Below are 14,633 nucleotides of genomic sequence, written 5' to 3' on the forward strand. Positions count from 1 at the left end.
CTTCACCACCTGGGAGCGGCCAGTCAGAAAGTTCAGGGCCCAATTGCACAGGGCGGGGTTGAGACCCAGGGTCTCCAGCTTAACGATGAGCTTCGCGGGTACTATATTGTTGAATGCTGAGCTTTGGTCAATGAACAGAATTCTTATATATGTATTCCTCTTGCCCAGATGGGGATAGGGCGGTGTGGAGTGTGCTGGCGATTTCATCATCTGTGGACCTGTTGGGACGGTATGCGAATTGGAGTTGGTCTAGGGTGTCCGGGAGGATGCTGTTGATGTGAGCCATGACCAGGCTTTCAAAGCACTTCATGGCTACTGACGTGAGTGCCATGGGGCGGATATCGTTTAGGCAAGTTACCTTCGCTTCCTTGGGCACTGGGACTATGGTGGTCTGCTTGAAAATATTAGTGAAGACACTTGCCAGTTGGTCCCGCATGCTTTAGGTACACGTCCTGGTAATCCGTCTGGCCCAGCGGCTTTGTGAATGTTAACCTGTTGAAAGGTTTTGTTCACATCGGCTACCGAGTGCGTTATCAGACAGTCATCCAGAGTATCTGGTGCTCTCGTGCATGCTTCAGTGTTGCTTGCCTCGAAGTGAGCATGTAAGGCATTTAGCTCGTGGGAGGCTCACATCACTGGGCAGTTCGCATCTGGGTTTCCCTTTGTAATCCATAATAGTTTTCAAGCCCTGCCACATCCGACGAGCATCAGAGCTGGTGTAGTTGGATTCAATTTAATCCTGTATTGACACTTTTCTTGTCTTATGGTTCAACTGAGAGCATAGAGGGATTTATTTTAAGCATCCAGATTAGTCTCCCGCTCATTGAAAGCCGGCAGCTTTGTTGTCAAGAGACTGGACATTGGCGAGCAGTATACTCGGAAGCGGTGGGTGGTGTGCACGCCTACGGAATCTGACCAGGAGGCCACTCTGTCTGCCTCTTCTGCCGTCAACGTTGTTTTCGGTCAGCTTCTGGAATTAGATCCACTGTGTTGGGTGGTGGTCCGAACAAAGGATTCACTTCGGGAAAGTCGTATTCCTGGTCGTAATGTCGGTGAGTTGACGTCGCTCTTCTATCTAATAGTTCTTCCCGGATGAATGTATTAACACTTCAGATTTTCTGGGCTAACAATGTAAGAAATAATACATGAAAAAACAAAATACTGCATAGTTTCCTAAAGACTCGAAGCGAGGCACCATCTTAGATGTTTTTCAAAAGTATTCCTGGGAAGCTAATGCTAACATACACCATCTTATTCATGCCATTTCTGCTGATCACACATTAGAAGGCCATTTATATTATTGACATACAGTGCCTTCAGAAGGTATTCACACACTGACTTTTTCCAGATTTTCTTGTATTACAGACACAATTTTAAATGCATTACATTGAGATTTTGTGTCACTGGCTTACACATAATAACCCATAATGTCAAAGTGGAATTATATTTTTACAAATTAATTACAAATGAAAAGCTGAAATGTCTTGAGTCAATAAATATTCAAGCCCTTTGTTAAGGCAAGCCTAAGTATGTTCAGGAGTAATGTGTGCAATCATAGTCTCTAACATGATTTATATATGACTACCCCAACTCTGTACCCCACACATTCAAGTATCTGTAAGGTCCTTCAATCAAGCAGTGAATTTCAAACACAGATTCAGCCACAAAGACCACGGAGGTTAATCAATGCCTTGCAAAGAGCATGGTGAAGTTATTAATTACACTTTGGATGGTGTATCAATACACCCAGTCACTGCAAAGATACAGCCGTCCTTTCTAACTCAGTTGCCGGAGAGGACGGAAACCACTCAGGGATTTCACCTTGAGGCCAATGGGGACTTTAAACAGTTACAGAGTTTAATGAATGGCTGTGATAGGAGAAAACTGAGGATGGATCAACAACATTGTAGTTACTCCACAATACTAACCTACATAATAGAGTGAAAAGAAGGAACCCTGTAAAGACTACACATATTCCAGAACATGTATCCTGTTTGCAATAAGGCACTAAAGTAAAACTGCTTAAAATATGGCAAATAAATTAACTTTGTGTCCGGAATACAAAGCATTATGTTTGGAGAAAATCCAACACAACACATCATTGAGTTCCACTCTTCCGATTTTCAAGCATGTTGGTGAGTGTATCATGTTATGGATATGCTCATCATCGGCAAGGACCAAGGAGTGTTTTAGGATAAAAAGAGCTAAGCACAGGCAAAATCCTAGAGGAAAATCTGATTCAGTTTGCTTTCGAACAGACACTGGGAGACAAATTCACCTTTCAGCAGTAACCTAAAACACAAGTCCAAATATACACTGAAGTTGCTTACCAAGACAACATTGTATGTTCCTGAGTGGTCAAGTTACAATTTTGACTTAAAATGGGTAACAAAATATATGACAATACTTGAAAATGGCTGTCTAGCAATGATCAACAACCAACTTGACATAGCTTTAATCCAACCGCGTTGTCAGTTTTCAAACAGGCTTTATGGCGAAAGCATACCATGCGATTTTCTGAGGACAGCGCCTCGCATATAAAAGCATTAAAAACATTTTCCAAACCAGCAGAGGCATCACAAGAGTCAGAAATAAAATAAATCACTTACCTTTGAAGATCTTTCTCTGTTTGCAATCCCAAGGGTCCCAGCTATACAAGAAATTGTCGTTTTGTTCAATAAAGTCCTTCTTTATATCCCCAAAAGGCAGTTTAGTTGGAGCGTTTGATTCAGTAATCCACCCGTTCCACTCATTCAACATGCGTACCAAGGAATCCCAAAAGTTACCAATAAACTTCATCCAAACAAGTCAAACAACGTTTATATTCAATCCTCTTGTACCCTAATATGTAAATAAATGATACAATTTAAGACGGAATGTAGTATGTTCAATACCGGGGATAAATAAAAAAGTGCGCGCCCTCATCCAAGCGCCACAAGACTACAGTCCAAAATTAAAGCCACATTGAAAAACTACAATAACAAACTCATTTTTCAAAAAACAAGCCTGAAACCCTTTCTAAAGACTGTTGACATCTAGTGGATGCCATATGAACTGCAATCTGGAAGGATTTCCTTTGAATATCCCATAGACAAGCATTTCAATGGGTGGTGACCTCAAAAAAAATTCAGGATGGATTCTACTCTGGTTTTCGCCTGCCATATCAGTTCTGTTATACTGACAGACATTATTTTAACAGTTTTATGAAACTTCAGAATGTGTTCTATCCAATGCTACCAATTATTTGTATATCCTAGCTTCTGGGCCTGATTAACAGGTAGTTTTCTTTGGGCACGTGAGTCATCCGAACTTCCGAATACTGCCCCCTAGCCTTTAAGAATTAAAAAATAAATAATGTGCAAATATTGTCCAATCCAGGTGTGCAAAGCTGTCAGACATATTCAAAAATGTATTGACTCAGGGGTGTGAAAACCTATTTTTGTGTTTCATTTTCAATATATTTGCAAAAACATATTTTCACTTTGTCATTATGGGGAATTGTGTGTAGATGGGTGAGAGAAGAAACAATTGAATCCATGTTGAATTCAGGCTGTAACACAACAAAATGTAGAATAAGTCAAGGGGTATAAATACTTTCTGAAGGCACTGCACTTATGTTAATGGAAACTTTTCTTTAGGTGTTGTGATTGATGTTGTGTGTTGCTGCCATGTCAGGGGAAAATCTCATAATACCTGAAATCATTGATATCTGAGAATATGAAGATTATTTGGTGTCCAGTAATCTCCTGGAGTTACTCGTACAGACGTCATGTTGCCATTATTACAGTGTTTGTGTATCTTAAAAAGAAGACTGTTTTGTTTATTTATGTGATGTAAGAACAGAGTAAAGAGAAACAATTGACATCATGTATCCTACTGAGGTAAAAAAAAACTAGCTGGAAAATAAAAAAAACCCATTGCCAATATTTTTCACCATCAGCAATTGCCTAAATACAACATGTTTGATCAAAATGTGTAGAATGGTAGTGATTGACAGAAGGGATTGAAAAGGGGGGAAATGTATCACTCCTCACAGATAAAATAACGCCTGGAAAGACAGCCCTGTTCATCTCCATCCCAGTGTCTGTCCATCGGTCCAGACCCAGAATCCAAATCGACATCTCCGTCTCAGACCCTGCCACGCGGGACCAGGGAGACAAGCTGCCCTCAGCTTCTGCTCCACAACCCTGGACCTCCTCAAAGTAGTCTGAAGGAGTTCAATTCATAAGAGAAAAATAAAGGGTTCTTTAAAAAAATATCTTAACAGTTTTATAACCCTTTGCACTGATACATGTCAAGGATGCATTATGAACCATCTTAATCTCTCTTTCTTTACCGAACTGTGTTGAAATATTTGCTGAAATAATTAAAAACCTTTTGTATGGCAATTTTACACTTATTATGACTACCGTAAAGTTATCCTGTATCCTACTCATGGTTGGACTTTTCTATTTGGACTTTCACTCACCCTCATAGCATAATGAATCTCATTGGTTTGCACTCTCAATGGCTATCAGTAAATCATTTTACACAGGGTTTGTCATCACTTGGTTTCAGTAACCAGTTTCTATAGGCATATCTCCATCCATCAGACCACTCCCAGTCATCATACAGCAATCGGATCCAGAAAGGACTGGAGGTTGTCATCCCTCTCTTCTTCACCACCTCCATCTGTCCATCGTTCCTGATGCTGACCTTGTCAGTCTACTCCTCTCTGCAGTAACTCTGAGCCTCATACCAGACAATATGAACTGCCGGGTTTAAAACAATGCAATTAGGGTAAATATTGGATAGAACACACATTAGGTTATTTTGAGCCTGCTAATTGGGTCTCTAGTTGGTTTGTTGGGGTATTAATGCTGGGTTATTGAGCTATGACCCACCGGGTCAGATCAGAATACTGGAGGTGTTGCTTAGTGGGGGCTTGGCTTTCAATTAGATCTTAGGCCACCCTTGAGAGTAAATTTAGTTCTGGTTCGTGTTGTATTGTCATCACATACTCAAGTTTAGCACGGACACTTTTGTAGCTTTTGTGAGACTTACACAAGAGTATGGCTCCTCAAGTGTCTATGTCATCAATGATGTCAGAAGCTTTGTTTGATCACATGCTTTTTTCAAACCGTCTGTTTGCAAAATGTGAGATCCCACAATGTACACGTTTAATTTGGTCAACGGTATCCCCCGGGACCTGCAGCACTTAAACCCTAATCTTTCACCATACTCTCTAGATCTTCATCTTAATCCCCTTTAATTCTGGCAAGCACCAGATTTTCTCACATTGATCTAGTCTGTATATCAAGTAGGGATTCTCTTTTTAAGTTAGCTTTGATAACATTGACACTTCTAATCAGCTTTTTAGTTTATTTGTCCATTGCTGCTCAGCTTCCTCCTGATTGTTAAGTGACAATACCAATATAATGCTCTTGGCAGTAGTCCCCAGCTTCTGTCTAGGTGATTGACCCTTATATTAGTTGTAACTGTCTGAGGCGGCTGAGTGTGTCTGTGCAGCAGACACCTGAATATAGAATGTATTTTATCACACAAAAGTCTGCATATGACCAACAAATGAAGCATGATAAGTTTATTTTATGGTTTGATATGTTGTTCATATGGTTACTGTATGTTGTGGTTGATGTGGTTAAATACAGAAGTTTGGGTGAGTCCTAACGGGTACAGAGTAGGAGTAAGAGAAGGGGAATCACCATGGTGAGAGCAGGGTCAGGAGAGATGAAGGGGAGGAGAAGTGATTGGATGATTTCCTGAGCGAGGATAGAGGTGTGAGATGTAGGAGTTTACATCCAACACATTGACCGTTATTATTTCAGAAATCAAAATCAACACTACATTTTGAAAGTTCCAATTCCAAAATTCAAACTCAATGCAATTCCTTCACTTTATCATCATAAACATCATATCATAGCAATACTACGATGGGCCAATGAAATGACCAATCTAGCTTTTGTGTTCTGGTTACATGCCTTTAATAACCTCACAAACCGGTCCAGTGTTATCAGTATCTCAGATGAATTGGCATAATATCTATTTTACATGCCATGGGCTGTGTAGAGAATGACTGGGTCTGTTCTGGAATCTGATCCTCCAGTCTGAAGGGGTCTAGTGTGTATATACTGTAGTTGAAATATTATTCTAAAACTTGGTTTGCTACATATCAACATACTGTTTTGATAATGCATATATATCATGCTTACTTTACAGTGGCTTAACAGGACCAGTAACTATACATTTCCTTCATGTTCTACACTTCACCTCACCTCTCAAATGTATTTTAATTTTACCTTGATTTATTCAGTGTAAAACACATTGAGAACACATTCTCTTTTATAAGTGTGCCCCGTTCACATTGTTAAAAGACAAAACACAACAAAAACATGCTAGTACTCCAACACACGCAAATATATTACAACAACAAGCACTCAACCAGAAACGAACACATTCCCCTTAAGAGTATCCTTAATCAATGCGTTAAATTAATTTAAAGGCACACAGCTAATTTCACAGAACATTCCACTTCTGCCTAGAAGATACATTTTACATGTTAGTAATTTGGCAGAGGCTTTTATCCAAGCGACTTAAATAGATGCTCTGGAGACTTTTGTATAATTTTTAGCCAGTAGTTCTGAAATTAGCACTCATGAGCCAAAAGTGTTTCAAACTAGAGATTTCGTGGCAAATTGAAAATAATTATTCTGCTCAATACGCATGTATGAAACTACACATTGACACATCCAGCCCAAAGCTGGAAGTTCATCAAATGCATTCTTAGCCACCAAAATACCGGAGCATGTCTTTAAAGTTATTGTATCTAATAGACAGGTTTGTTGTTTAGCAAAAAAAAACCTATGCTGCAAAATAGACAGGATTGGTTTAGCTTGTTGACCACATGTAAATCTATATTTCATCTCCAAATGTTTATTGAATACATAAGTTTGCGCAATGAGCACTTGTCTCTCAAATACATCATTACAGTTGTTGCTCAGCTAGCTATCGAATTGTAGCCACTGTAGCATAGACATGAGTCAACACCTCAAAACAAAACACCTCAAAACAAGACATGGTATCAATATGATATAATGAGCTGAAATGAGCCACAAGGCAGCTTCTTGCTTTGTTGCTAGCTATCTGACCATTCAGAATCATAACATCGCATGGCCTTCTGGCTCATCAATGCACACGCACGATATTCTTGATGTTGTCAGCCAACCCATCTATATAGAAAATGAGTTACGCCACGTACACACTCAGGTTGTACAAATGATGTACAACAGACTTGAGAAATCACTTGTGATACAAGTTGCAACAGACATGTTTGTGACACAACATAGCTTGTCTGCACAAACATGATTACGTAAACATCTCGCGGTTCCTCTGCGATCGTTGTGGAAATATTTTTGTGGAGACAAACTATCTGTCATGTCAATTGTCTTGTAAATCAGTTGCACAAACTGAGTGTGTATGGGGTCAGAGATTGGTACAATAAAATATTTTGAACTACTTAACCAGTAGGTACATTGATGTTGTGGTGTGTCTATCGAGAGTCTTACTGGTATTAGTTAATGCTAACATGCACAATCTACATTAAGCAAAAATATAAACGTAAAGTGTTGGTCCAATGAGCTGAAATAAAAAAATATCAGAAATTTTCCAGACACCCAGAAATCGTATTTCTCTCAAATGTTCTGCTCAAAGGTATTTACATCCCCCTCCTTTGCCAAGATAATCCATCAACCTGACAGGTGTGGCATATCAAGAAGCTTATTAAACAGAATGATCATTAGACGAGTGCACTTTTTGCTGGGGACAATAAAAGGTCACTTTAAATTGTGCAGTTTTGTCAGACAACATAAAACCACAGATGTCTCCAGTTTTGAGGGAGCATGCAATTGGCATCCTGACTACAGGAATGTCCACCAGAGTTGTTGCCAGAGATTTGCATATTAATTTCTCTACCATAAGCTGCTTCCAGAATTTGGCAGCACATCCAACCAGCCTCACAACCGCAGACCTTGGGTAGCTACGCCAGCCCCTCCATGCGGCTTCTTCACCACCTTCACCTGCGTCTTAGGGTGGGGGCTGAGGAGTATTTCTGTCTGTAATAAAATATTCATTCTGATTGCCTGGGTCTGCCTCCTTGGTGGATTGGCCTGGCTGCCAAGTGGAGGGCCTATGCCCTCCAAGGCCCACCTATGGCTGTGCCCCTGCCCAGTCATGTGAAATCCATAGATTAGGGCCTAATGAATTTATTTAAATTGACTGATTTCCTTATATGAACTGTAACTCAGTAAAATCTTTGAAATGGTTGCATATTCTTTGTTCAGTATAAATGCCCTTTCCTACTAAGGGCCTGTTGATCCCTGTTTGGAAGGTTATTTGATTCTGCAGTCTCATCAAATGTCTGCGTCCACTTGTCGGAGGCCCGTTTGAATTTAGAAAAAGCTCCATTATTAAAATAAATGTATTTTTTTTGCTCCATGAAGTAATCCAATAATGTGCACGCTGCCATCTATGTGTACTGTATTTCAAGTCTTCTCTCATTGATCGAGGCAGGTGTCTGTCATCCTGACATGGGACACTTGGGGATGGACACCCACGTCTCGATCAATGAGAGAAATTTTGAAATAGACAAGATTGCAACATACACGCTTCCCTGTAATGTCCTGGAGTTACTCAAACGGACATCTTGTTGCAACATCTACTGTGTTTATGTATGTTTAAAAGAAGACAAAAAATCTCTTATGTTTTGTTTATTTTTGTCAAGTTGGGAACAGAAATTGGGAGAAGAGATACAATAGAAAAACAAACTCAGTATTTCCATTATTCCTACAATATCCATAATATAAAATATATTACTTTACTATAATTTTTATTTCCTTAGTCATCGTTAACATGCATGATACTATTAATTAAATATAATTGTATTTAGGCTGGGGCGGCAGGCTAGCCTAGTGGTTAGAGTGTTGGACTCGTAACCGAAAGGTTACCCCTGAACAGGCAGTTTACCCACTGTTCCTAGGCCGTCATTGAAAATAAGAATTTGTTCTTAACTGACATGCCTAGTAAAATAAAGGTAAATAAAAAATAAAAAATTAATCTAGAGTATTAATTACAGTAACCCATAGTTACAATAGGGATGACTATGGGTAAACCTAGGATAAATGAGTTTGCTTAATGTCAAACATATTAAGACAAGAGAATATCATATTTTAACCACATGACATAATTATCTACATTTTATTGTGTACATTCTTTCAATATCTGAAATATCACTCAATTTTACTCAAAGATTTTGATAAGTTTAACCAATGACAAGGTGTATTGTACATTGCTGAAAGGTTAAAATATAAAAACAGATTTGCAAATGTGATTTCAATCAGCAATTACCTAAAAAAAACACATATCAATCAAAATGTGAGGAATAGTAAAGACAGTTAATTAAATGGGAAAATGTATGTAAATTATCCTTCACAAATAAAGTCGAGTTTGGACAGACAATCCTGATCACTCCACTTGTATCCCTCCTCCATTGCCATGGCACCACAATGGTTGGACAGAGGCTGTTCAGGCTGTCTGTCTCGCTCCCAGTTACTCCACCCCACTGGCAGCCCATTGGACCAGACCCAGAACCCAAAGAGACGGCTCTGTCTCAGACCCACCCACACAGGACCAGTAAAATCAGTCCCATTAAACTTCTGCTTGATCACCTCCAGGTCTTCTTCGGTCTCAATACGCAGCAGTCCATGGTAGTTCTTCTTGCAGTAGTCCAGAGCCTGTTCCCAAGACTTTCTTTCTCCAATTTTGTGGATGCGAACTGATCCGGAAAGATATGTGGTATTCCAGATATTTAACATGTTCATTTTAACTTGTTTTAGCACCCATTTTATCTCTTAGATTTTAGGTGAAAGATAAGCAGGCACATAATAATTTCAGTAATAGTTATATATTATTATAGCCTGGTGGAACCAGCATGATATCATGATAGCCCTGCATTGTGTTTGACTTGACAAGTGAAGCGAATAGAAAGGGAGTGCAGCGTTCAGTCCCTTTGACCAGGCTACTATCAATATAACAACCTTTCACACAAATACGAAGCAGTTTGACTATGTTCCTCTTTGACAACTTACCTTCAGAGCAGAGTGTACATTCTTCAGAACCTCCATTTCCCACTGTGAGTATACCTTTTAAAGTCTGGTCAAAAACAGTGCGATTCTCTCCTGCTTTAGGATAGTCTGACAATGTGCTCCAGTCTCTGTAGGCAGATCTCCCTCCATCAGACCACTCCCAGTCATCATACAGCAGGCCGATCCAGTAAGAAGAGGTGCTGTTCATCCCTTTGTTCTTCACTTCCTCCTTCTGTCCCTCGTTCCTGATGCTGACCAGGTCAGTGTAGTTCTCTCTGCAGTAACTCTGAGCCTCATACCAGGTCATGTTCTGTTCAATCAGGAGGGAATCACCAGACCCTGTGCACACAGATTGGACTAACATTTTACTCTACTCAACTTAGTTTGATATAAAATAATTATATCTCGATATTGTTGAAGAATTATAATAATTTGAATTGGATGTTGGTGAGGTGCAAGGAAACACAAAATCTAATGTTTTTGTAGTATGGAATGTTTTACCTTCTCTGTAACACATGAAGTATTTCTGCTCCTTACACTTCTCCCATGTGGTATTATCTTTGAGTATGGCTGCACACGTTGGCTCTGTGCACGGGCTTGGAAGTGGTGACCATGCAGTGTCATTAACAGTGTCTCCATTGGACCACTTCAGACTGTGCTCTGTACGATGGAGACCTATCCAGGCTTTAGAGTTGTTATCAAATAGCTTTAACTGTATCAGCTGCTCAGATTCCTCCCGATTGTACAAAGTGACAAGATCAGTGTAGTTCTCCCGGCAGAAGTCTTGTGCTTCTGTCCAATTTAAACTCCTTTCAATGAGATGGAACTGTTTGAGGCGGCTGAGTGCGGCTGTGCAGCAGACACCTGAGGACAGAGACTATGTCATTATGTGAAATGTAAACATGCATACAGAAAACAAATGAAAGAGGAGAAGTTAGTGTGGTTTGTCGTATTGTGCATACAGTATACTGTTTTGTGGTTAGGTCAAGTGAATTCTATACCTGCACAGAGTAGGAATAGGAGAGAGGTCATCTCCATGGGGACAGCAGTGTCAGGAGTGACAGAGGAGAGGTGATGGGATGGTGTCCTGCGTGAGAAGAAGGAGAAGTCATATTTAGGATTTGACGGTTATCACACTTTGGCTTTGAGTTTTTTAATTGAATCAGGTACTAGTACTACAGCCCCTGCATCATTACAAGAGCTGAGCTGCACGATTGATCATTAAAAAAAGTCAGTACTGTAAACAACGTCGGATATTCTTTTCTGATAAAACAAATTTTAATTAATTGAATATGCACATTTAGAGATCAATAGGCTAACATTTAATGTATATTATTATTACAATAATTTCCTTATTAGTTTCAACAAAAAGGCAGTTTAAAAAAAAATGTAATGTTTAATATGAATCCACATTAAAAGTGGTCCTTAGCTTATTGTAACTTTTTATTAAAATGCATGTGATTAGTTACTACACAAATAACATGGTAAAATTGATCAACATTTAAATATATCAAAAGTCTGTCTTACCTGCTGTAGCTTTTGTAGAGAATAAATGGGTCTGCTATGAATGGAATATGATGAGTTGTGATCTGTTTAGAAACAGTGCATCCTAAGCTATGCCATGCATAACTATGTCTATATTCAAACCACAAGGCCGACCAGTGTAATAAAACACATCATGAAGTTATTACACTACAATAAAATGTCCTTGGTGGCACGCAAACAGCACAGTATAAAGTACTGTCAATGAGATTCACAAATGTTTCTTCAGACTTGAACACATGAACCCCACTTCACCAGCACCCCTCGCCCCAACTCATCTCTAAAAGAGTAACAAACCTAATACAGTGAGGGTGATGTTTATATTTAAAATGATCCCATTACTGGAACTTTGTAAGGATATTTGATACTCTGGACATGTTTGTGTGAAACATAACTTTTCTGTAGGTGTTGCGAGAAGTATTGAGCTGTGTTTGTATCCATATCAGGGGAAATCTCTCTCTGGGTTGGAGGAAACGTGTATCAGGGTATCCTGAGGACTTATTTCCTCATAGTGTAGTGTGAGTCAGGCCTGGGATCTGTCTGCTCTCTAGATGGGTTGGGCAACAGAGACTGAGACACAACCAGAGAGGGATATCAACAGGGTGACAGAGCTGAATCGGCTTTCTGTCCTCTCTGGTTAGCCAAACAATCAAACAAGTTACCTCCAAAACAAGTTTTCACGTACATTTTTTCTATGGTATACATTTCTGGTATCCTAACTTTGCACCTACTTTGTTGCGCTGAACAAAGAGTTGATTTGTTTGGACTCAAAAACATTACAATTATCAGAGTGGTTATTTGTTATTATTTGTACAGTATACAATAAATGCTTAGTATAGTGCAGTATTTGGCACAGTATAGCGTTGTCTTTTCACCATGCAGAGGTCATGAACTGTTTGTTTTCACCATCATAGAAACACCTCCAGTCTTCCTGGAGCACACATTTGAATGACCACATCACATGCAAATAGATTCCAGCAATAACCTTCAGTTACTGTAGTGACTTCATACATGGATGATTGTGTGTTATGCAGCAAAAGAGACTATAAAGCTCTATCTGCTTTTTTGGGGGTCTAATTTAGCATTTAGACAGAGAGATGCAATAGAAACATTAACTGAGTAAAACGCTTTGCAAAAGACAAACACTCCAAAATTATAATCATAAAGGATATTTATGTGAGCTTGTTTTCCTGGTACCTAATGGACACCACATTGCTGAACAACATTGCATATGCAAAATTGATTAAAATAGGTGTTTGATAAGACCTGGGTCTGTCTGAGTACAATCTTGCTTTTGAGCCATACAGTCATACATCTGATCATGTCCCATTTTAACTTATTTTGGTCATATTGGAAATATTAGAATACAATATTAGGTACTCTGCCTAACATCAATCACTATAATCTTAGAGAAAATATCTTAATGTGAATATTGTTTGTCAGAGTCCAGTTCTCTGTGTGTTTCAGACCTGGGCAAAAAAATACACGTTTTTCAAATACTCAAGGTAGTTGGATATAGTTTATATAGAAGTTCAACTAAATGTCATTCTTTTCTATGATATTCAAATACATGTTTCAGAAAAACAAATAATATTTGAAATTATTTTGGAATACGACCCAGAAAACCGAATAATATTTTGCAAGTTATTAAAAAAATATATACATCTTTGATGACTGCCAAATATTTTATGAAGAATCAAAACTACAGCATTTAGTTGAAACACATTATCATAAGCACATGATTTGGAGGGCTCTTCAATATGAATCTTAATATAGCCTATAGCTAGTATGAAATATATAAGGGACATGGAACCACCTCAACACAACATTAGAGCAGGCCACTTTTGCAGCTTCAAAATGACTAAAACATACATGTACATAACGAGTGAGACATAATACATTAACGCTTGACATCCTGTACATCAAGTACTACACATGTGTTGTAACTTTGATTATTACAATAGCAAAATTGTTGTTACATACACAGCAAGTGTATTCAAATGAGAGAAGGTGATGTCACCTTGTCCCCTTATTAATGAGTCCAAGTGTTTGACATGGGGGAGGGTCCAGTAACTTTATGTTCCAACTTTATCCATGTAGAAGCAACACTAATTTTTCATATTTTGATCTGGTTTCCTTCACGGATCATCGAATTTCATGACAAATATGATTTTGACTCTACATGACCTTCAACACTTAAGAATTTGCTGTTGTAATAATCACAAAATTACAACACACGTATAGGACTTGATGTATAAACTACAGTATACTCAACCACCACGAGTATTTGAAACGTTGGTATTTTCAAATAAACTGCAACATTTTCTGCCCAGGTCTAGTTTTTAGGGGTGATTAGTATAGCCCCAGTTGCTCTGAGACTGAACACATGATGTTATTGTAGCGATGGACAGCCCAAAGGGCATTGACGGCAAACATGGTTGCTACCAGCCAAGACGCCGTGGGTGTGTGTGATTGTGTTACCATTGTGTGTGTGTGTGCGTGTGTGTGTGTGTGTGTGTGTGTGTGTGTGTGTGTGTGTGTGTGTGTGTGTGTGTGTGTGTGTGTGTGTGTGTGTGTGTGTGTGTGTGTGATGGTGAATTAAAGTATATTAGCATGGTTACCGACTACAGGGCAGGAGATCCCATCTGTTTATCTACAACAGAGTGGACACAGAGGCCTAGGGATTCACCATACAACAGCATATGATACATTTTATTGTTGATTTGGAGCTTTATTCCCCCAGGAGAGTTTATTTATCCAAAGTCGGCACATTCATGAAGATGCCTTATTGTAGATATGTAAATATTGTATATCCTGTATGTTGTATTACAGTTTGGTCCTCAGAGACAGCTGAGGATACATGGTGCGAAAAGCAGCAGAGGATAATATAGAGTTGTTGTATTTGGGGTCAGGGTTCATTTTCATTTGTGCATTCATTCCCCACTAAGATAATGT

The 14,633-nt window shown here is 39.0% G+C and overlaps 1 protein-coding gene across 1 annotated transcript; it reads right to left on the reverse strand.

Annotated features, from left to right (window-relative positions):
• Positions 1-8,749: 8,749 nt before the first annotated feature.
• LOC135514814 (secretory phospholipase A2 receptor-like) lies at positions 8,750-11,772 on the reverse strand. The gene is made up of 5 exons (XM_064938443.1): positions 11,664-11,772; positions 11,138-11,223; positions 10,638-11,000; positions 10,140-10,475; positions 8,750-9,826 (listed from the first exon to the last, which is right to left on the reverse strand). Exons 2-5 carry the CDS (start codon positions 11,172-11,174, stop codon positions 9,474-9,476), a joined length of 1,089 nt encoding a protein of 362 aa, XP_064794515.1. The 5' UTR covers positions 11,175-11,223; positions 11,664-11,772; the 3' UTR covers positions 8,750-9,473.
• Between the last annotated feature and the right edge of the window lie 2,861 nt (positions 11,773-14,633).

This window comes from Oncorhynchus masou, chromosome 26, assembly GCF_036934945.1.
Source record: "Oncorhynchus masou masou isolate Uvic2021 chromosome 26, UVic_Omas_1.1, whole genome shotgun sequence".
Taxonomy (NCBI): domain Eukaryota; kingdom Metazoa; phylum Chordata; class Actinopteri; order Salmoniformes; family Salmonidae; genus Oncorhynchus; species Oncorhynchus masou.